The following is a 24517-nucleotide window of genomic DNA, read 5'->3' on the forward strand; positions in this document are numbered from 1 at the left end:
ATTGCTGGAATCCTGGGAAACTAGAAAATCCTGAACTTGTACCCATTTATTTCCCTCAAAGTTACACTGCAGCGTTCACTGGTGGGTACAGAAAGAGACACGTAGAGTGCTGTATTACAAACTATGCTCAGCAGGCCGGCAAATGGAAATAACAATCCTAGTGATCTGGAGATGCAACTGATGAGTAAGCCCGTCTTGTAGCCTCTTTCCCACTGTCCTATTTTTCAAAAAAAAGAGAAAAAGGTGTACAGTAGAAAAAATGTAGAACAGACCAGTAAATAGCCATGGGAATACAATGATCAATCCCATTTTATGGCAGTGCAACGATCTCGAAGTTACATAAAAGTGAAGTTGACAAGAGAGATCTGTACAATTATTCAGGCTCAATGAAAAGGCAAAGGAGAAGATTTTCAGGCAGCAGAAAATATATGTTTACTGATCAAAAGAATATCAGGCACTTTGGGATATATTATTACCTTTCAACAAAGGCTTTTGTCATCTCTTCCCCTTTCTTTTGCAAACTGAAGCATTTAACATATTTTGGGAAACACATCCAGTGACTGAGAGCACGCCTATATTTAGATTCAAATCACGCTAATTTGATGAAAAGGGCCACACATTCCTTGGAAGGGAATAAATGCCTCAGACAAGAGCTTTGTCCTGAAATGCACTAACCATGTGCTGCTCTTTGGTAAAGAAAGCTAAATCCACTTTACCACAGTTGCTCAAGTAAGCTATTTAGTAATCACACTGAAAACAATGAAGGTTTAGTGATGTGTTCTCATTGCATCCAAGGTGCCTTTTCTTTTCATTAAAAGTTATCTTTGAGATGGTTGGCATATATAAGTTTTCCAATTAGGTTTCCATGGAAACTGGTGAAAGAGTGTGTGTGTGTGTGTGTGTGTGTGCGTGCAAGTGTGGGAGGCGGGAGGAGAAGGTGTTAACTTGAAATTGGATGTTATTTTTAGGAAAGCCACAGGTTAGAATGATTACAGCTGAAGCGGCTTAATCAAGTACTTGTTAAGGGGGATGGGGAGGGAGAACTTTCAGAAGGATCATTTCTCTATATGGCAGCCTATAAAATATTTAATGAGATATCATCACTGTCCTTCTAGTCCTCTTTTCATTTTGTCAGACATGCTCAGTACTAAGCTATAAATATACCGTATTATATAATAGAATTTTCTCCTTCATGGAAACCTGTTAAAGGTCAAAAGGAAAACCACAATAACTAGGACTAAATCCAAAGTAAGATGGAATACACTGCAAGAGGGAAGAAAGCATAGGTTGACCAGGACAAAAAAAGGAACATTTTACAGATTGGATTGGAAAAAAAATTATCCCAGTGTATTTTTTTCCTCTCAAGAGGGCTGAACCAACACTCACCAAAGTCAATAAGAGTCACTCCTTTTGACTTCAGTGGGACTTGGATTGGACCAAACATTAATATAACTGGCTTGGATTGGTGGACAGGGCTACAAGGGAAGGCCTCTCAAGACTCCTGCAAGCAGTGGCAGAATAAGCAGAGATCTGGGCTTATTCCATGGATTGGAGCCCTGGTCTGGCAAGAGGTCCAGCAGAACTTAGATCCTCTGCTGGAGAAAACTGGGGTCAGGAGATGAGAATTTGAAGATGGGCCTGGGAAGAAAGGAAGGAGCAAGATACTGAGGATGTGGAAGAGAGAAAGATGAATGAGGAAGAGAAGAGAGAGAAAGAAGGTCTGAAGTAGGGTGAAATTCATCCAGCCTTCTACAAGTGGTTTATAGGCCTTGTGCTTGCACTCTGCATAGGAGTGAATTTCAGCCAGAGAGTACAACGCTAAAAAAAACAAAAGAGGAAAGTGAGGAGAAATTAGACTCAGGAAAAAATGTACGAAAACAAAACAAAACAAAACAACAACAACAACAAAAAACTAGGGAAAAGGAAAGGGAAAGAAGGAAGAACAAACAGAGGGATGTCAGACAGAGTTACCTTTTTAAAATAAAGTATAATTTCAAAATGTTATAAAACAAAAAAAATAAAAAAATAAAATTTCCCTATTCCTCTAGCTTTAGCCTCAGATCACCCTAAGAAGCCCCTCTTCTCTTCTTTGCTGGGAGGCCTTTGCTCATTGTTTTAGTTTAAAAAAAAGTATTTGTAAACAAGAAGAAAGAGTTTATCTATACACACTTCTGGGGCTGGTATATAGAAAACAATAATTCCAGTATTCAGATTGTGGATGCATTTCACTTCAGACAAATGTGCATCAAATACAGAACTTCATAATATTATGTTTCTGATCTAAAGATTTAGATTGAGCTATCACAGTTTGGACTAATGAAAGATAAAATTGCCAGAAATGTGACCCTGTGTATTCTTGACATGGGAACTGAATAACAGAAATGTGATATGGTAGGCACAAGACAGAAGACAATTAGTTTCCCTTGCAGATTTTGCCGGTTCAGAATGCAAACAGGCTATGATAGCGTTCCATGATCCAGCTTCTGGCAGTAAAATTACATCCTGAGCACACTTGTTCCCCAGCCATCAGTTTTCAGAACAGCGGCTTTCCCCTGAAGGCAAATGTGGGGCTTGATCTTTCAAGGTGGAGAATGCCTCAGTTGCTGTACCAGATGACTGGCAGATTCTTTGTGGGGGCAATTGCTCCTTTTACCTAAAATTGCACCTTAATTTTCACCCTGCCCCCCACTCTTTTTCCTTCCCATAGCCTTTTTTCTGCCTCTCCTCTTCATCATCTCCTACTCTTCACTGAGTTTTCCTTCCACTCTACTCAATGCCTGTCTCTCTCGCTTCTGTCTGGTCTATGCTACTTTCCCAGCATTGACTGGGCACTTCAGGAAGGCCTGTTCCTTTCCTTCTTCCTACTCTTTAGCTTTAGGGTAGTACCACGTCAGGCCCAGCTAAGACAAATATTCTAACAGTGTTCAAGCCAAAGACAAGCAGGGGTACCTTTGTCAAGGGTCAATGTGCAAAAAAGAGAATTAGTGTTTATCTGATTCTTACAGAAGTATTTTAATGTTATGACAATCAAAGAGAAACAGAACAATTTTTTAAAATTCCAGCTCATATGGAATTTATATTTATACAAACATATTTTTATGGATAGTTAAGCAGTGACTGTTTTGAAGGGTTTGTAGGGAGATGTTGTCCCCACATATCCAACCTTGAGTTTATGAAAGGTTGGCACATGTCAGTATAAAATATGGCCTCCTCCCACCTCCCTTTCCCAGGGACCAATGCCTGCCTTAAAACACAAAGGAGACAATCTTTATTGTCATATACTTTCACCGTTTCTTTGTTTTAACCCCTAGGAATGTACCTGTTGGACAATCAAAGGAGTTGCTTCATTCCTATGGACCCCAAATCAGAATTCAACATATATATTTTATACTAATAACATTTTATCAAAGTATTAATTAAATGTGTGACAGACCCAGACCAGTGGGGTACAGGAGTCTGGTAGAGGGCAAATATACTGGTCACTGGATGAGTAGTTTTCTGTTCCCTGAGTGACCAGAGCAGGGGCTGCACTAGAGTAATCAGGAACCTGCTAGAACCAGTTAAGGCAGGCAGGCTAATTAGGACACCTGGAGCCAATTAAGAAGAAGCTGCTAGAATCAATTAAGGCAGGCTAATCAGGGCACCTGGGTTTTAAAAGGAGTGTGAGGAGCTGGGAGCAAGAGGCGCAAGGAGCTGAGAGGGTGTGCTGCTGGAAGACTGAGGAGCACAAGCGTTATCAGACACCAGGAGGAAGGTCCTGTGGTGAGAATAAGGAAGGTGTTTGGAGGAGGCCATGGGGAAGTAGCCCAGGGAGTTGTAGCTGTCATGCAGCTGTTACAGGAGGCCTATAGACAGCTGCAGTCCAGTCCACAGGGCCCTGGGCTGGAACCCGGAGTAGAGGGCGGGCCCGAGTTCCCCCCAAACCTCCCAATTGACCTGGACTGTGGGTTCTTCCAGAGGGGAAGGTCTCTAGGCTGTTCCCCAACCCACATGGTGAATCTCTGAGGCAAGAAAATCTGCCAATAAGCGCAGGACCCACCAAGATAGAGGAGGAACTTTGTCACAAATATTAACTTGCTAACTTGAGACCATGGGCGGAGACATTATGTAACCTGTTAACCATTGGCTAATGTGCTATCTTGTCTTGCTGCAAAACCTATCCTGGGGTGTGGAACTGCCTACCCTGTCACTTTCCCCCGCCCATGGAAAATCTATATATTCTATTGTAATCAATTGATTGACAGTGTCTCTGAGCCTAATAAGCAAGGTGACACTCTGCCAGCACTGTGTGTAATAAACTCCTATGCTTGACCTCTACACGGCGTGGATTTATGTTCCTTCATTTTCAAGTGGCAATCATTGGAAACGAAGAAAAGTAGAGCGACTGTGGAAATGGTGCCAGGAAAGACTGCCTCAAAATGTAACTGTTAGTATTTATAGATTAATAAATTTCAAGGCCAGAAGGGACCATCGTAATCATCTGGTCTGACCTTATATGAAGCATATATCTTTTTAGAAAAACATCCAGTCTTGGTTTAAAAATTGTCAGTGATGGAGAATCCAGCACAATTCTTGGTAAATTGTTCCAATGGTTAATTACTCTTACTGTTAAAATTTTACACCTTATTTCCATTCTGAATTCATCTACTTAGCTTCAACTTCCAGCTGTAGTCCAGCTGAGTGGTGACAAAGACATGAATAACTGAGGCCAGGTCACTGTCTAGTTGCTCTCTGCCTATGCAAGTGTACACCTAAAACTTTTCTTCCAGACTGATGGAGCTGAAGGTACAAAATTACTCATGCATTCTTTAGGTTGTAAGCTTCTCTACTCTTGACTGGGATAAATAATGCATCTCACCTCTAGTGCAGTGCAGTACGTTTTGAGCATATACTAATGCCTGCAGGATCTGACATGAAAATTTCAAGCATTGCCTCACTGAAAGTTTTAAGTGTTTAGGAAAATAAAACAAAACAAAAACAAAAAACAAACCAAGCTTTGCTCAGTATTGTAACCTTGCAATAATTTTATCTGCTTGTCCTGCAGTTATTTGAAATGAAACCACCAAATTTTCTGTCTTGGATGATGAGACTGCTTGACCCATTTTTGAACTGGCTTAGAATCCACTTCATTATAATGCAAAATTACAACATCTGAACCTTTCTATGAAATACAATTGCTCTTCCTTCACTGTTTTTCCTGAATAATTTCTCAGGAGTTAGCTATAGGCAGGATCGATTTCCTTACTAAGTTATTGTAAACTGGATCATTTAGAATATTCATGTGTGCCACAAAATTATTATTCATCTACACCACAATAGGTTATTCAGTGCTACTGTAGGATAATAAAACCTAACAATGCGCCAATGACTATATTAGCCTACTGGAATGGAATTAATATCACTCAATGGATTTTTTTCTTATACACATTTTTGCTTAATGTTAAAACCAGTCTCAACCTTTATTTTGGTTCAGCAATGAATTCAGACTCTCAGAATGTGTCCCAAGTGGACATTGAATAGGGCTGATCTACACTGGGAACTTACATTGCCATAGCTACATAGCTCAGGAATGTGAAAAATTCACACAACTGAGTGACGTAGTTAAGCCGACATAACCTCCGGTGTAGACAGTGCTAGGTGAATGGAAAAATTCTTCTGTTGACCAGGCTACCACCTCTTGGGGAGGTGGCTTACCTACACCAGTGGGAGAACCCCTCCTCTCGGCATAGATAGTGTCTACACTGAAGCACTCCAGCAGTGCAGTTGTGCCGCTGTAGTGTTTCAAGTGTAGACAATAGTGATCTTAGCTACCTTATGAAAGCTGAATGTTCTCCATGAATTAATGTGTAATTTGTTGAGGATCCTTTTAAAAGGAGTGATACCCAACTACTTCGCTTAGGGGGCATGTTTTGCTTGGCTGATGATGATTCTGTAGTATAGGGGGACCATCCATCTGGATGGCACAGTTTACAGAAGCAGTAATTTACTGTGCAAATTGCCAGCATCCTCTTCTTTTGACACAACATTCAACATCCACTTTCCACAGCCTAATTAACCAGGATAATAAAGCAACATATTTTTCATGGTCTCTTTAGGTGGTCTTGTGAGCGCATTATTCCATTCCTATCTCCAGAGGTCAGATAACTCCATTAACAGAGAGGATTAAAGGCATTTGGCTGCATCTTGTGCTTTATAAAACACCTATGGGGTACAGCTCTCTTGTGATCTCTCCACCACTTGCTGTGTGAAATAAACAGAAACCTCTCCAGTTAGCAGAAATCACCTCCAGTATCTTACTGTGCATCTTATGTTATTTTCAGGCTTGTAGACAAATATATGAACTCAGATGACTTCCCCCTTGTAAATGCACTTTGACTGTATTTTCTGTCCCTTGTAAGACATAACTATGCAGAGTGTTGCACCCAATAATATAATTGTTTTTCATAAACTTGCTTTTTGGCATTTCATTCTTTCTTTTGTTAAGTGTCTCACCTAGGGCCTCCTCTAGCTCCCATTGAAAAAACTGCATTTGACTTCAATAAGAGCTGGATCAAGTCCCTAATGAACAACAACAATTTCTGCTCTAGAAGTATTAACCAGAGATCAGAGTAGAAATAAAACAGTGGTGTTACTGTTCCAAAAGCCACCCACATAATACCCTCCACCCATTTGAGTTGTCAAAATGCGATGCCATTCACAATAGATTGGGCACGTGTTTAAAATATGACTGTGCAGCTCTCTGAGCTTGGTTCCCACTCAGTGGTGGGTCTTGTATATGTCTATAGGCTCTCCTAGGTTCCTTGACTGGTGAAAAATAATCATCTTTACATATATCACACATCGCCCATTTGTGGCATGAAATTGAGACACCATTCATAGTAAAATGTGTAAGTCTGTGATTCTTCCTCTCTTTTTTTACATGAGGGATGAAATAGTTAACAATGGTGACATTTGGATGGTCAGCAGTGGGCATCAGAGTTAACACCTCACCAAGATGAATGGGGCAGTTCACACCTTTCAGAGCTATTGTTCCAGGCTCTCTGTTCATCTCTGCAACTCAGTTACACTTAATTCACGTATTTCAGGTTTTCTTCACCACCACAACTAGAGACTGCTTTATTTTTAAATGAAAAGCTGAGATTCTGGGGAACATGATAATATCTTCAGAAAGGTTCTGGAATAGTGTATAGGCATGTATCAGCTGTTTCCAAGCCCTGAGATAAACCTTTAGGAAGGATGCCATTCTCTTCCATAAAATGTCCAACTATGGCCTCAGTCCTGTAAACTTTTATTCACATACTTAATTTTCACTGACTTTAATGGGACTACAAAAATGTGTGAAGTTAAACATTTGCAGGACTGAGGCCATGTATGTATACTTCTCAAAAATAAACTCTTGAGCTGTGCTAAAGTAGTTAAAACATTTATTAAGGATATTTTTTTACCCTGACATTTTACTTTTAATCAACATCACTATTTTCATACTGCAATTGTGAACTGTATCTTATCTCTTATAACTGCAGAGATAATTGTTGCTTGAAAATAGGCCACTCTCTCTCAAAATGGTCCATGTTCAAATTTTAATTAATATTTTTTGTAAAAATAAGACTTTTCATATTTGTAAGAGAATGGAAAATGCTTTCAAATTTCAAGGAATTTAAGTTTCAGTGTGACTACTTTATAGAAATGTGCAAACCAGCTGCCAGAATGAGTCTGAGGTGTCTAGGGTGGGAAGCAGTAGCAAAGTAGTGCTGAAAAGTAGAGATTTAAGGTAACAACAGGGATAGCATTTCCCTGCAGTTTCCCAATGTGGAGCAACTTTTGCTAGAACTTACCTAAGGAAAATGCTAAGAATTTGTCTGCATAGTTTAAACTTAAAGTAAACCACGGTATGAACTTCAGTGCCAAGAATGGCTTTTTACGAGGTTTTCTCTCTCCATAGTGCCTTAAGCTGTAGCTTCAGGTCTAAGAGCATGAAACAGCAAGATCCTACTTGGTAAAAGCCAACTCACTAGCTTTCCAAAATAGTAAAAACAGGCAGGAATATGTTTATCAGGGTAAAGAGAAAGAGAGAGAGAGAGAAAATAAAAGGCAGTAACCTCTTCAATTCCATGGGCAATGTTTCCATTTTGCACTGGTCCTGAACCATCATTTGGTGGTGTTACTTCAACTTCCACTTTTGTAGTATTTGGGAGTTCAATTTTTTCTGTAACATCATCCATAAATGAAAAAAACAGAAGAAAGAACAGATAAAACACTGCACTCATATTTCAGTCTATTTGAATTATCGAGTGTTACTAGTGAACCGTTTATTTTTGTGTAATGCAATTCCTTTCCCTATGATCATTCAAGGAATCTTCTAAACAATAGGCATGTCAAAATTTCAGCTGTTATTATTAGATAAAGATAGTAATGTCCAGAAATCCTTGAACAATCAGAAGTCATGAGGAAGTGCCTCTAACAACAGCTGACACAATAAGACGTATTTTATCTGATGTTGCTGTACAAAGAAGTAAATATAGCTGTGTGGTTGCATTACTGCTGCACTCAGATTCGTCCTGAATTAAAATCTGAGATCACAGCAGCAGTGCAAAGTGCAGTATATCTGAGATTATTTAACTGCTTGTGGGCTATTTTTCTCAGCATTATGCTATATTAACAAAGTATTCCATCCAATTGCTTGACTCAGTGTCAAAGTGCATCTAGATATAGAGTAAGGTCATGGCAAGTGTCAAACTGATTCAGTTTTTACCAGATTCATTTGACAGTTTTTTTGTTTTTTTCCACTGCAATGAACATTAAGTGGTAAAGCAGTGGCTAAAAGAAACATGAAGGTGACTTAAGTTGTTGTTGTTGTTTTAACAATGTATAAGTTTTGAGCTGAATATTCTTTTTGTAAAAAAAAAACAGAGTAAATGGGGTTTGTGTAGGTGGTATATACGGCGCTGCGAAGCATGAATTTTTTCCAATTCATAGTCAGGCTACAGAGAAGCTGTGCAGCAACTCTGTGGCTGCTATTGCAGACTGCAAGTAACAGTACCCACTAGACAACTAGTCCACAAACCTTTTGGCTAGTGGATCAGCCGTGCGTACAAACCTACCGACTGCAAGCCTGCTCCTCCTAGGGCCCAGCCCCAATCCTTTCCCCATCAGAAAGATACCTTGCAGCAGGCTAGTATGACCCCCTCATTGCAGTCTCCCCCTTGCACAACAGAACATTGCTATCAAGGTTTGCGTGCCAATGCAAGATAGGCAGGATTTTCCTCTGACAGACCACGTGGCTTGCAGCAACAATCATAATACCTCTCTAAGGGCAACATTTTTGCTCTTAGATCCACAGGGTAGATCTCAAATCCTATATTCTCTTCTCTTCTCCTTGCAAGTGTGGAGATACATGACCCACATAAAATGCACATTTATTTCAGGTGTATGGAAAATGTACGTAAGTGTCCAAACTGCACACCTGGTGGATCTCAGTGAGTATTCTCCACATGCAGAGAGAACCCAATACCAGAGTCAAATGGCCTGGTAATATTATAAATAAATAAAGCATCACAGTGAAAATTTGGCCCTTACTTTCACCTGCCAAACATCAGTGAAGTCAATGGGGTTCCAGGGACATAACTGAGGATAGAATTTGTCTCCATATTTTTATCAATCTTACTTTAGAACATTTCCAAAATTAGTGCACATTCTTCTTTCCAACCTTGCACAACAGCTCTCTGGATGTTTTATTCTGTTTTCTCTTCATGCACAGAACTCCCATTCATGTCTATGGGGGTTTCATGCACAATTTTTAGGGAGTCCGAATAGAATACATGGATGAGAGAGGAAAATTTAGCCCTGTTTGGCTCAAATGACTGACTCTAATGGCCTACCAGAAATGAATGGGTCAAAATCCAGAGTAAATCTTGTAATGTCACTGGAGTTATTCTGCATTTACACTTGTACAGCTTGAATCTGACCCACTGTATGAAATAGTCCATTGGGCAAACTATGAGCCAAATTTTTCACTCAATTATACCAATCCAACCCATTTGGAGTTGCAGGTGCTAAGCATCTCTGAAAATCAGGTTCCCATTTGGGAGTCCAGATATGGATTTAGAGGGCACTCAAGTCTGAAAAAATGTAGGTTTATTTATTTTCTTGGGTAAGTAAAGTAACACATAGCAAATATACCCCAAACAATAAGAAATAATTCTGTACTCTTATTCTTACCAGCATGATTAGCAGCCCCATTCCGTCTTTCACTGTCTTCCACCTGGCACTTCTTTTTGGCAATTTTATGAAGAATTGAGGCCTTCTCTTTGAACTTTCCTAAAAGAAAACATTGTCATTGTTCAAGTGCAGCCATTCTGAGATGCTACATTTCTCTGTAATAGCTTCCAGCTTTTGCTCTATAAATCAAAACCAAGAATTAATTTCTATCTATCCCAAATAGAAAGTTAACTAATTATTAAACATTGTTTGACATTCATGCATATGCATATTTTTGTTTCTTACAGAGTTAAGAATTTAAAAAGATGTTTGTTTTTGCCCTAAAACTCAGAGAATTAAAAAAATATTATTTTTCTGGTGATGCAGTCAATCAAGTTTGCATAACAAAAGTGCTAGTATAAAAAATTAAAGATGAATAGCAAATAAATAAAAATGCTGTAAATAAAAAACACAATTTCTGGTCTGCTATAGGAACATAGGAATTGCCATACTAGATGAGATCTGTGGTCCATCTAGTCCAGTATTTTGTCCCCAGTAGTGACCAGTACCAGATACTTCTGAAAAACGCGTAAGAATCCCCATAATGAACAATTTCTAAATAACCTTCCCATAAGCTAATTTTATTCCCAACCCCGGCCAGTTAGTGCTACATTGTTCTCTACAATCTTGTACAGTAGCTCTCTGCTTGTCTTGTAATGGTTGGTTTATGCCCTGTGGTATCATAGTTTATGTTCCTTGTATGTTTTTATCCTAATATATGTGTTTATGATTTATTTCTTCTGTCCCCTTCCTCCTTCATTGTAAATATTACAGATTAAGTAGAATGCAGGCTTAATTCAAAACAAACATATGACATGAAAGTCCTATCCTACAATTCTTGCTCTCCCTAAACTCCCACTGAAATCAGTTGGAGTTTTGGGGGTGCAAAGACTTGCATGGTTTAGGACAAAAAGGTATTTCATTTAAAATCAAGCAATACTACCCAAAGGATACATTCTGTCAATTAACTACAGAAAGTAAAGAGAAGCCATGCATAAACAAACTTTGATTTATATTAGAATGTCACCATTTCCAAATGTAAGTCATAATTATGATAAAATCAGCCTGTGCTGTTTACATGAAATGGACAAATGAATCAGAGGTCTAAAATAAAATAAATACCGCCTCTGCTCTCCCCCTCAAAAAAAAAAATTGGGAATGCTTAGAAAGCTGGATACCATAATGGAATAATTACACGCTAATGCACCAAGAGGTCAGAAACAATCATTTATGTGGGACTGGAATAAATGGTCAACCACAATCCACCTGATGAGAAAAAATAATAAAAGAATCTTAGGAAAAGTCATGAGCTTTGCCCCATTCAGTTGACGTATTATTCTACGAGCATCACACTGTAAAATAACATGTGTTCAGCCAGAAGAACAGTAGGGAATATCACAGGCAGTTTCTTTTTCAGTTGCTAAAAAAAAATGTATATGGGGATTTTGAAATTTTTCGCTATATAGTGCACAAGGTGAAACAGAACCATCTGCAGAACAGAGCGGCAGTGAAAAGTAAGAGGCCAGCTAACCTCTTCATTCTGCAGGGTCAATGCCAGAGACTATAATTCAAAGACATAGAGGAAGAAGAGTCAGAAAGTTGAATAAAGAAAAAAGGATAGAGAAAGGGAAGAGCCTGTAGTGTGAGATGAATTGAAGAGGGAAAGGAAAAGAAAAAAGGAGAGAACAGTCACACCAATTATTTTATAATGTAATGCCGAAAAGGTCAAGTATTTCCATTTACAACACAGGAGTCATCTTAAGTCTGTGTGCACAATTTTGTGCATGCCTGACATGAGTGAAAAACATGGTGTGCACACAAGTTGTGGAGGAATGTGTGCTTGCACTCACACAGACATGGCAGTTTGCACACATGAATTGGGGGTGGCAGTGTCCAAGATGGGTACATAAGCATTTTTCAAGATCTGGCCTATAATGTCCCAGGTATATTACTACATTCTTGGGAGCACAGGTAAATGAAAAAAAGAGGCTTTTTAAAAAGTCTCAACTTGTATTTTGTGTGGAACATTTATTCTTCACTTCATGTTTACTTGTGCTCTAAGACCCAGCATCCCTGCTGATGTTCATGCTATTTTATGATAGTTCCTTCAGCAAGAATCATATAAAGTGGTGATGGAAAATACCTATTAGACTATCATCTAGTCCATAGGTGTAGCTACATGAGAAGGCTGAACTGATTTAATTTAAAGTGTGATTTTAAACCAATTTAGTTAAACCAATGCAAACACCTGCGTAGAGGCTCTTATTTCAGTGCAAGAATGGCTTTGTGTGGTTTAGTTTCTGTCAATTAGGAATGGGTTTAAACCAAACCAAACTAAGCCACTCTTAAACTGAACTAAAGCTGCCCACACTTTTGAACTACACCTCTACCCCGATAAAACGTGACCCGATATAACACGAATTCGGATATAACACGGTAAAGCAGTGCTCCGGGGGTGGGGGGTGGGCGGGGCTGCGCACTCCGGCGGATCAAAGCAAGTTTGATATAACGCGGTTTCACCCATAACGCAGTAAGATTTTTTTGGCTCCCAAGGACAGCGTTATATCGAGGTAGAGTAGTTTGATATCAGTTTAAAAACTGGTTTAAATTAAACCAGTGCAACTTTCTGCTGTAGACCACGCCTATCTTTCTCCCAGTGCCAGGTTTTTCTCTCCAATACATCTTCTAACCTACTTTTAAATGTCCAAAGAGATGAAGTATCCATCACTCCCTTTGCAAGATTATTCTACAGCCAGAGATCACTTCAAGGAAGTGCTTCTTAACATTAAGAGAAAATGTTATCTATTTCACTTTTTGCCCAGTAATCCTAGTTATGATCATTATATCACTCTACCTCCTTCTTCTCCATCCTTAGGGCCACAGTGTGACTGGCCTCGCACTGGTGCCCAAGGGGGTGGGGAAGAGTGAGGCTTTTGCGGAGGGGCCAGCCAGCAAATACATAGCAGAGACACTATCCCAGGTGAGCACCTGTGCACTAAGGAGGGATAGGAGGAAAATGGGGCAATGCCTCCCCCAAACACCAGTCTGGGGAGTTTTCCGGGCACAGGAGAAGTGCATGATGCACCCTTTCACAGAGAGACAGAGCCCCACAAGGAATCCTGACTGGACCAGAGTGCTTCTAATCATTTGCATTTGGCAAAACGCTTAAAACTTTTCATTTCAGACCTGGATTTTGTCAGTTAACCATGCCTTTTGTCACTTCAAGTCTGGATTAAAGCAGTGCACTCTAAATGGGGCTTGTATTACACCTATGCTCCATGATTTGCATTGACCACCAAATTATTTCTAGGGGAGTTTAAGGTATGGGTTTTGCTCTACAAAGAACTAGGTGCTGTGGGACTAATTATCTGAGACACTGCTCCTCCCCTCGTAAAATACTATGACAGTTGAGATCAGCCAAAATGCTTGAGTTCATAGACCCCTGGGAAGCACAGGTGCCCTAGAAATCATTTCCCACCCTTTGGGTTGATATAATCCAGATCTAATGACCTACAAGAAAAGCTGCAGGGTTCATCTGCTTTCTTAGGCTTTTTCCCTGGGGTGAGGGATGTTGAATAGGATGGGAAGGGAGATAAAAGGAAGGAGGAGGAGGGGAGAGAAGTTCTAAGCAGTGCCCTACATTCATTATAATTTAGTTAGGGCTTCCCTACACATGAAAATTAATCCAGAATAAGATACAGTGTGAATTTAAAATGGATTAGCTATTCCCGATTAACACCACATATAGATGCTCTTATTTCAGAATTAAAGCACCTTATTCTGAATTATCTTAATCAGTGGAATTCCAGAATAAGAGCAACCACATATGGCATTAATCAGGAATATCTTTTCCAGAATAACTTCCCATGTAGACAAACTCAGATTACTTAGGTCTTGTAGTTTGTACAGCACCTAGCACAATGGGCTTGGAGTCTCTAGGTGCTACCATAATACAAATAAATAATACCTAACCACTGAGGGGTACCTCATGCTTTATATCATTTTGGGTGCTATACAATCCTATTCAGATCCCGTCTTAGGGACATACGTGGTTTTCCCATGGCACCTCCTTGCCAGTTGTGCCCCTTCAGCAGCGGAGTGCTGTGATTCCGAGTAGTTATGATGATGTACACTTTTCTTCTTTAAACAGAAAATTAAAGAAGGGCTGAAATGTGTAGGAGTGTCCATGTGCATGCATGTGTGAGAGACAGAAGACGAGTGACTGTAAAAATACAATTCCCCTACTAGGTGATCCCTGCATTCTTTCTAAAAATATGTAAAACTCAGTGACCGCTTGGTGCCTTATTACTGTAATTAGAATTCATTCTGAAGAACAAAAAGGGACAGGACAGACATTTTTCCCCATTTCTTTTTAGTGTAGACCAATGACTCTCAACTTTTAACAGGTGAAGAGTCACTAGTTCATTAAACAAAGGGCCCAACTCTTCATTCCTTGTGAGCGAAAAGCTCCCAGTGACTTCAGAAAGTCCCCAAAATAATTACACATCATACACCGCCCAGTCTTGCAAGGAGTCAGTGGAGATTGTGCATGCTCCCCATCTATTAGGAGGTGCCCAGGTTCAGGCCCACAATATACAAATGTATATGTAATGAGTATATCAGAAAGAAATTCTATCACAGAGTAAATGTGGATTCCACCCCTCCATCTGTGTGTTTTCTGAGGGGTTGTGTTTCAGTTTCTGTATCTTTAAAAAACATAGTAATTGCCATCTTCATTAGGACCTCTCATGATACCCTATTCATACATGAAAAAAGAACCACATTCTAGGCTAGGCAGAAAAGCCACCTGCTTGAGCGCCATTGCTCTGGGCATTTTGAGTAAACTCGTTGTTGGAGGGCAAGAGAACTGATTCAGTGAGGTGCTGAGGTCAATCAAAAGGATGTCTTGGCCAACGAAGCATGTGAAGCAATTCATTTAGATCAAAGGTCCATACAGAACTACAGATCCATTCAAGACTTACTTGGTAAAATGATTGTAAAAAGAGAAAAAGCAAAATAGGCATTCTGTTGCTAATTTCTGTCTGTAATCAGGACAAGCCCAGGACTGAGTACGGCGTAACTGGATTTAGAGAGCCATTAGTGAGACAGGTCAGACTGAGTTTGCATTAAGATACTGTACAATCAATATATTTGGCGTTCGAATGGTTGTTTTGATGATACATAAAGAAATATCCATTTTGATGAATTCTGTTTTTTTTTAAATCAATAAATGTACCATTTATTTACCTTTCAACTTCCTTGTTCTCCATTAACCTCTGATAAAATGCAAAAAGCTGCACATATGCAATGCTAAGGCTGTAGATAAGGACTCAAAAGTCAGGAAATGACAAAGTTCAGGTTGCCCACACAACTTTAACTCTGTCCATTTGTGCTTATACCTTATGATAGAATGTAATTACTGACTAAAGTCTCTGAGCTCTGCTTTGCAGTATTTCTCTTTCTTTTACTTCTATGCTATTTCTTGAAACTTTGATCTTTTCACTCTTCTGGCAAAGAGGGTGAAATCCTTTCCCTACTAAAGTCAATGGCAAAATTCCCATTGACTTTAATGGAGCTCAGGTTTCACCAAGAATGTTCAGACTTACAGCAAGTGTTTGTATGGGAGACTGCTAATCACAGACCTCCACTTTTGAAAACTTATGGTACCTCTTCTCTTCCAGATGTGCACAAACTTTGGGGTGATTATTATTGCATACTACACAAAGATTTGTTCAGTCATGTAGTGCAACATTCTTCACAGAGACAAACAGTCCTACAGAGCTTACTGTTCTTTCATGGGAGTGGGTCACAGTCACCCCGGAATCATAAAAAGCTTGGAATATACTTTAGACACCTTCTACTGGCCAATTAGAGGGAAAATATATTGCCCCATTTTGTACTCAGTACACTATTTGCCTATCTAGCCCGTGAACCTTGGTTCAAAGAACTTATAAAACATGTGTCTTCTACAAAACTCTTCCAAAGGTTCACTGCAGATATCACTAAACCTCCATTGACTCCCAAAGGTAACAAATGTATGCGTTTGCTACTGAGAACTGTTTTCACTAATTTGTTAATTTATATCCTATACCTTATTAGAAAGCCTCCACCATCACTAAATATTTATTTAAGTATTACAGTCATGATCAAGGTATGCTGGAATCCTTACATTAGTTGAATCCAATCCAATAGTTGCAATTGTAACTGAGTTTCTTTTGAAAGTCCAATTGTAGCACACCTTTAAAATATACCAAAAAGTCACACTGGCTTCAAAATTGGTAAGCTAAATCTGGAACAGTTCTACAAAATCTGTTCTACAGCATCTTAAATAGATACTTATTTTATATAGTGAAAAAATGTTTCTTCAATGAGACATAAGTGAGCTGGAAAAGGGAACCGAAAAGACCAAAACCTAGAAACTAGAAACCATATTTTGCGATTCAAAAAACAAAGCAAAACAAAAACAAACAAAAAAAAATACAAATAGGGTTAATGCCTACAAAAAAGAGTCTGATGCACAAAAAGCTACTTACAAAGCAGGTACCTTTCTGACTGCTTTGGAATTTAAAATGAATGGATTTGTTGCTAATCTTTTGAGGTGCTAATCTCTCTCACCTTCTCCTGAATTCAGCAAGAAGAGCTGAAGGTATAGCCTCTATCAGGATTTGAATGCCAATAGAACAGTCCCAAGAAATCTACTCACAGGCTCCCAACTTTACAGCGAAAGCTATATGAGGGAGTGGGTTACAAAAGGAATCCTGCAATGTGATAACCCACATGCTACTGTGTTTTATTTAATGCACTCAGGCTCAGAAAGGATGACAAAAGGAGGTGTGATGTAAAATATAGCAAGTGGAGATTATATTTTGTGAAAAATCCAAATGGAAAACTCTAAAATACCATACTTTGATCTAAATTAAGTTTCTAGAACACTATCTCCTGTTTGGTTTTTTTGGAAGTTATGCAGAAACAATGATGACAGATCTCTTTGGGAAGCTAAAGGGAATCATAGGGTCTCATCAGTATTAATGTCGCTACAGAGAAAACAAACAAAAATAACTTATTACCTCCTTACTTTCTTCATTGGTAGAAAATGTATAGTATGGTCTCAGATGATATATCTGTATTACCTACAGTACACGAAGCTTTGGGATGGAAATTGCATTATGCCAATCCATAAAGGGTGCTTTCTAAGATGACATTTTTCTAGGTTCTTTTAATACCAATAACACACTACATGCAGCATATGTATGGTAATACGTAGCAGTTACCTACTTTATTCATAGTATATTTATAGGAATAATTTCTCTCATGTCTTTATACTTTATTACTGCAAGACTAAAGAAAAATCAGAGGATCATGAATGTAGTAATTGTAGCATTTTTTTCAAATGGTATATTTAATAAATATTTTAAGATTAAAAAAAATCCCACCAACCTCTTCAACCCTCAGCCCATAATAAGAAATGAAGTAAATAACTTTATTGAAACAAATATCTAAGATGAGATTTTCTGCACAAGGCTTAAATGTAAATGCCATAGCTGAGTGGGCTGGGTTAATGAGCCACTGAAGGAAATTGGGTGGTGTACTTAAACAAATTAGCCACCACTTTATGTCAAACAAAAGCTTCTTTCAAGCAAAATAGTTTATAATATAAATCCTTGTTAGCTAGACAATTTCATACAAGCTAACTGCATCTGGATGCTAGCTTTGACTGGACATCCGGCTGAGTTGGCATCTCCAGTAGTAAAGAGTTTACTGTGTTTGGGTTTGTCTAGACCAGTGGTTCCCAAACTGGGGTTCGTGAACCCCTGGGGGTTCGCGAAATGTTACAGGGGGTTCTCAGGAAAAAATTCCCTAATGGCGGACAGAACTGTCCCTAGGGATCTTGGGCAGCACAGGGCCAGCAGCCCAGAGCCCCTGGACTTCCAAGAGCTAAGCAGCTCAAAGCAAGCCTATCTATCACACTGAGGAGATTTAAACTTCAAGACTCCTTATAAGAAATGGAAAGGGAGGTGGATATTTTTTGATATTTTTAAAATTAAATAGGCAGCTAGTATTGTTTTTAAAATTATTATGAAGAAAAAGTTTAAGCTTTGTTGTAACATGCGTTGTTTGCCTGGACTGCTCAAGACCTGAATGCTTGTGTAGGAGGAACTCTTTGAGTTGGCTTCTTAAATACCTTCATGCTGTTTCACATCTGATACTCCTTGATGAAACATAGGAGCCTTGTCTTATAACAGGCTTATTCAAAGTGATACAAGCTACGAAAGTGAGATCTTGGAAGAGTGTTGCCATTTTCATAATGTAATAAAAAAACTGTAATGATAAATAATAATGAATAGTGTGTAATAAACAGTGTCTCATAAAAACAAATTTTATATTACCAAGATCACTGCTTTTATAATTTATATTCAGGTAAAGGAGAAAATCCCTGGAAATATTCATTTTTTAGGAGGGGGTTCACGACACTTGACATTTTAGCGAAAGGGGTTCACAGGTTCTTAAAGTTTGGGAACCACTGGTCTAGACTGAGAAAATAAATCAGCTTTGTAAACACACACACACACACATTTTAACTAAGAAATTTGAACATAACTTTGCACCTATCATAGACACCTTTGCACCTAGCATAGACAGAGAGATCCATGTTTAAAAATGTATTAGTTGGTCATTGTCTCTTCTAGGCCTGGGCTGACCATGAGCAGCAAACATATTTCAGACAAATCCCAATCTGGACAAACTCTTCGGGGTGTTGGTTAAAACACATTGAGACACACCTCATGAGGCACTGTGTCTATTCTTCACCTTTGTTCAAAGAGACCAGAATTACATACATTATGTGAATAAAAAGTACTGGCATATGCTGGTTCTTTGTCCACTCATTTCTCTTCCAGAAAGGAAAAGACTTTCTCCAGAAGCCCATATCCTTAATTAACTGTTCAGAAGCTATAACAACATATTAAAAATTTGTTAGGTTCCACTCAAGATGGAGTTCTAACGACAACCAAACTTGTCTACATTAGTGCAACAAAAAGCCTTGGAAAAGCTTTCAAAACATTTACAAATGCAAATATTATGCAAATTTTAAAGTTCTGAAGTAGGCAAACAGTACACATACTTCCAAAAATCATCAGTTCCTCCTCAAATCCATCACGTATCCTGATTATGGATACATAAATCCTCCCACATATGTATATCAAGTCTCTCTTTTCCCTCATTAATTTTCCCACTCCTCCCAACACATTACTTTTCTTTCCTCTGCTGTTCTTAACCATCAATTCTATTTCTCCCTGTAATTCATTAGTGCACACATTTCCAGGCTCTCCCTTTCAGTTCCTCCTCCCTTCAATGTACTCCTTAAGCGAGGCTCCTGCCTTAGCAATTGCTGTTGTTATACCTGCAGCTCCCTTCCCTCTCTCCCTTCCCCAGCTGGCTACTTATCCCAGGGCCTGGTCAAAGGTTTTCCATCCAAACATTTGTTCACTAGAAAATGGGGGTTTTCAACTAAATGAAAGTTTTTTGCAAAAAGTATTTACTATCCTCAAAAAAAAAAATCCATTTTTTCCCATCAGAAAGCCATTTTCCATCAGTTTTGGTTGAAAATTTCAGATTGCAGCAGTTTTTGGTTTTTCAATAGAAAGATGAAATTTTCATGGACAATTGCAATTCAAACTAAACATTTGCGGTTTTCATCTACATTTGGCACAGAACTCCCCCCCCATTTTCTGATCAGCTCTTCTCTGGGCTCCTCCCCTAGTAGCCTCTGGGTGCCTGATGGAGGAGAGGGGAAAAGCCAGTCAGCAACCAGATCACAGCAGTCAGCCCTGGCTACTCTCATGCTCTCCAAAGCTGGAGACTCAGTAGGGCAGGTGGAGGAACCAGAAAGTACACCTGAAAGCTGAGGTCTTTTGGTGAGTTGACATTTTCAGCCCTGAAAATACCACAGTAATTGTGGTATCTATTTGATGTAAAAGGGAGACAGCCAAAAGTGGAGAACTAGCTACTCTGCTGCAGTGCTGGGAGCATTTTAGAAACAACTTCATTTATTCGCTCTCACTACAAACGTTACATAGCAATAGCCTACTTACTGTGAGCAACAGCAGAAAGGGGTAAGTGCTAAACAGTCTGTATTTGTAAGGCCACTACAGCAGTAACCATGCAGAATCCACTTCCATTAAGGCAAAATGGCCACTCTTAGCTTTTTGACTATTTTATACTGATTCTACAGAGTTTGCTGCTATGCTTGCACCATTTCTAAACAATTGTGGTGAAATGGAATTTGAAAAGCCTAGAATTGTACTTTCAATTATGCTGTTCATATCTCAGCGAAGAGATCCGTTTTAAATGGAACTTCCGTCTGGGTACAAGCCACTCTGAAGAAGTGAAATGATAAATGAATGAAATACAGTACAGTTCAATTCTAGTCAATGGGTTTGGGCACTTCAGTATTATTTCTTTCTGGTCACTGGGTGTAGATTTGAAAATGAATTTGAGACTCAAGGCTTTGGTTCATGTGAGATTATGAAGAATACCTCAGGCTATGTCTATACTAGAAGTGCTTTACTGGTATAGGAATACTGGTTTACGATACCAGCAAAGCACTCCTAGTGTGAATGCAGCAATCCCAGCAAATCTGCACTGTTTCCTGGTATAGTAAACCATAACCACAAACAAAATGAGTGCAGTTTTGCCAGTATGAATATGTCTACACTAGGGGCTTCCGCTGGCAAAGTTATGACAGTCAGGGATTACACCTATTCACCTCCCTGACCACCATAGCTATGCTGGCAGAAGTCTGTAGTGTAGACATAGCCTTAGATGGAAGAGACAGAAGAGAGGGGAATCAGATATTCTGGGCAAGACTCCCTCTTACATTCTGCTACCTAGTTAGGAAACAGAATCGCTATAAAGTGTAGATATGCTCTCTGGAGCGGGAAATGGGATCATGAGGAAGAAACAGGCAGGATTATGCTCTGCCAGATGTCATGAAAATTACTAAAGGCTAGTGGAGTTTAAATGTTAAAATAATCTTTACAAAATTCTCTTCTAATTTTAAAAGGATCAACCTGACATAGCGATGAGACAATTGAGTAGCCCTGCAGAAGTTGTGGGTTCAGATATAATATTAGATTTGTGTTCTTGCCTGCCGATCTTCACTGGCCCCCAAATTTCTGCCTTCATTGAAATCAGTTGGGTTAGATGGATGTAACTGAGGGCACAGTTTTTCTGAACACCATGGTACCTGAGGAGAGTGTTTAAACTGCTCTGCTCTTCTAGTATCACCATTCAGATATGTATAGAGCAGTCTAGATAATGGCCAGGGTTCATCCATATTACTGTTCCTTCCAGCTTGAAGAAAAAATACTAAAAAGGAAGGATAGGATGTGACTTAATAGTTTCACTGCTGCCTCAATGTAGTTGATATGTGATGGTCCATGTAACTTGCACAACACTTTGAAATGCATATATTCCAATATAACATTACAAAGGAAGATCAATGCATTCCTGTGCAGCACAGAAGCATCAGTGTGGATCAGTTGTCAAGACTAGGGTGACCAGACAGCAAGTGTGAAAAATCGGGACGGGGGTGGGGAGTAATAGGAGCCTATATAAGAAAAAGACCCCAAAATTGGGAGTGTCCTTATAAAATCGGGACATCTGGTCATCCTAGTCAAGACATTAAAATGGGAAAGTTCTTCCAGATAAAGAGATAACAGAACTCTCTTTTATACAAAGTACAAGATTAATTTTGAAATGGACAGATCATTTAATCAACTGGGGGGGGGGGGGGCGCGAGTGAGAGGAGGGTGGAATGTATATCCATTTATGTTATTGTAATAATGATTTATACTCATTTGGCACTAGATTCTGCTCTCAATTAGAACAGTGGAAAACTGGAATATCTCCACTAATTTCAGTGCTGTTGTAAAAAATTTCATTCTGGTAAAGGGAGAAACTTCAAAATGTACAGCAAATAACATTTTCAATTCATACAAGTCACTTTTATCCAGTGAGAGTCAGTAGTTAACAAATCCAGAAATATGAAAGCAGTATGGTCCAGCATTGGAAAGAAGGCATCAGAAAGAACTACAGTTCAATGCAAAAATAACATAGATAGGTAGGCACTCTGAAATTCACAGTTGTGATTTCAAGATGGCTGTGTTACAGGAAATAAAGTTGTAACATTAAAACCTTTTCAGTCAATCATCCATCATATAGTTAGCTTAAGCTAACTAACTTGCACATACTACAGCGCTGTACATATTGACTTGGATTTTTCTAAACATTAAGAGACAAATGATATTTTATGGCTATGACATAACATCACTCTGACAACATGCAGCTATAAAATTGACATTTCCCCCCCCAAAATGGCAGTGGAATTTTTCTTTTGATTTATCTGTTGGAGCACTGCATAACACGGATGGGTGCAGTTTGGTCTCAATGGAACAAATATTATCTTCCCAGTCTATGTAGAATACAAGCTAGGTAATTTTTGTTATGGTATATAACTTCGTGAAGGAAGAGAGGAGACTTATGAATGGCCTAGTCACAATTAAGTTATCCTGATTCTTTTACAAATGAAGTTAAATATTCAAAAAGAATCAGGTACCATTAAGCTTAGAAGAATTGTTTAATATTCTTCTGCTTCTTTGAGGCATGGTATAGTGAAGAAGTAGGTTTTACTGTATGGCCTGGAGATATAGAGGGAAAGACTTTTCTCAGTATCCTTTAGGAGGATATTCCAGAGCCTTGAATCTGCTGTTGAGAAGGTTTGGGCTCCAGCTTCATTGAATCTATACAAAGGCTCTGCTAAATGTTGTACAGATGACCACAGTGGCCACAGGAAGTCTTGGAAGAAGAGGCAGTCTCTGAGATAATATGGGCAGATTCCATTTAGGGCTTTGTAAATCAGAAACCTGAATGGGGAGGCAGCGTAATTTGTGAAGCATAATATGTTGTCTTTGACTCATCCTTCATAGGAGCCAAGCTGCCATATTCAGTAATAGTCATAATCATGGGCAGCAGGTATTGCAGGCCAGGGGAAGTTGAGTCTCCCCAAACAGCCAGGGGTGGCCCCGCCCAAGCTCTGTCTCAAAGCTCCCGCCTGCTTCCTACTCTGGCCCCGTGGTCTGGGTGGTTCACGTGCCATCCACGGCCATAGTTTCTTCTTGAACTTCTTACCTAGGGCCAGTTACAGAGCATTACATCAGTCTGAAGGTGATGAATTCATAAAGCATTGTAGCTTGACTATTTTCTGAGAGAAATATATACAGCATTCTTACTAGCCTAAAGTGGAGAATTATGCTTTTGGTAGCAAATGCTATTTGATTGGTCTGGGTTGGTAATGAGCCCAGGGCTCCATGCTTTTTCTGTTTCTGTCTAACCTGTTTTTCAATGGAAAATTGGGTTCCCAATTTTGTCAAAAAAACAAACACCCGAAAATCAAAAAGTCTGAAAAGAAAAATCAAACCCCAAAATATTTTATTCTGGAAATGCCATTGTGGTCCCTCATGGGAGTTCTCTATAGGCCAGGCTCCCCAGCTAGCCTTTAGCTCACATGATGCACTGCATCTACTCACCAAGAGGGGGACCATGGTCCATCATGGGAGATGTAGTTTGATTAGAGAGCCCAGCCTCTAGAGGAGAATGTGGACATGAGGCACCACAGTGGCATTTCTGAATCAAAATATTTTCACTTGCAGTCAAAATATGGATTTTGATTTTTTTTGTCAAAAAGTTAAAATTTTCTGCAGGAAATTCCTCCTCCCCCCTCATTTTCTGACTATGTCTAACAACCTCACTGTTGCTTGGGAACAATATAAATCAGAAGCTACTCTTTTCACTGGGATATCTGTCATACAGAACTGTCTGTGCTGAATGAAAAAAGATATATAGAGCTGTGTGACAGCTTTTCATTAGTACAGTTCCACAGTATAATTATATTTGAAATCAGCAATTTTTTCCAAGCATTTTATTCACTGGTGGAGGCGGCGGGGAAGAGGAGCGGTCAGAAAGTCAAATACTATGGCTGGGTAATGTACTGATCATTAATAAGCTAACATTTATAGTCATGCAAGATAAGAATAGTCCAATCTTATGCTCCAGGCCATAAAGTTGACTGCCACAAGGTCAGAAATGAAATTCCTCTCTCCTCATTTCACATTCAGGTACATCTGAGATACTTATGCTAACAGAGGCAGGATATCAGACTAGACGGTACAATGTTTTGATCCTGTTGAGCAAATCCTTATGT

At 39.1% G+C, this 24517-nt stretch overlaps 1 protein-coding gene across 1 annotated transcript in view; it reads right to left on the reverse strand.

Moving 5' to 3' along the window:
* SLC24A2 (solute carrier family 24 member 2) overlaps nucleotides 1-24517 on the reverse strand; it is a 165074-nt gene that overhangs the window by 28282 nt on the left and 112275 nt on the right. Inside the window, exons 8-9 of the mRNA XM_026652431.1 lie at nucleotides 10219-10317; nucleotides 8100-8206 (exon numbers count right to left, since the gene is read on the reverse strand). Of these exons, the coding sequence (XP_026508216.1) occupies nucleotides 8100-8206; nucleotides 10219-10317 (206 nt within the window). The remainder of the gene's footprint in view (nucleotides 1-8099; nucleotides 8207-10218; nucleotides 10318-24517) is intronic.

Source organism: Terrapene carolina, unplaced genomic scaffold, assembly GCF_002925995.2.
Source record: "Terrapene carolina triunguis isolate 2854851 unplaced genomic scaffold, T_m_triunguis-2.0 Scaffold113, whole genome shotgun sequence".
In the NCBI taxonomy this organism is placed as follows: Eukaryota; Metazoa; Chordata; order Testudines; family Emydidae; genus Terrapene; species Terrapene triunguis.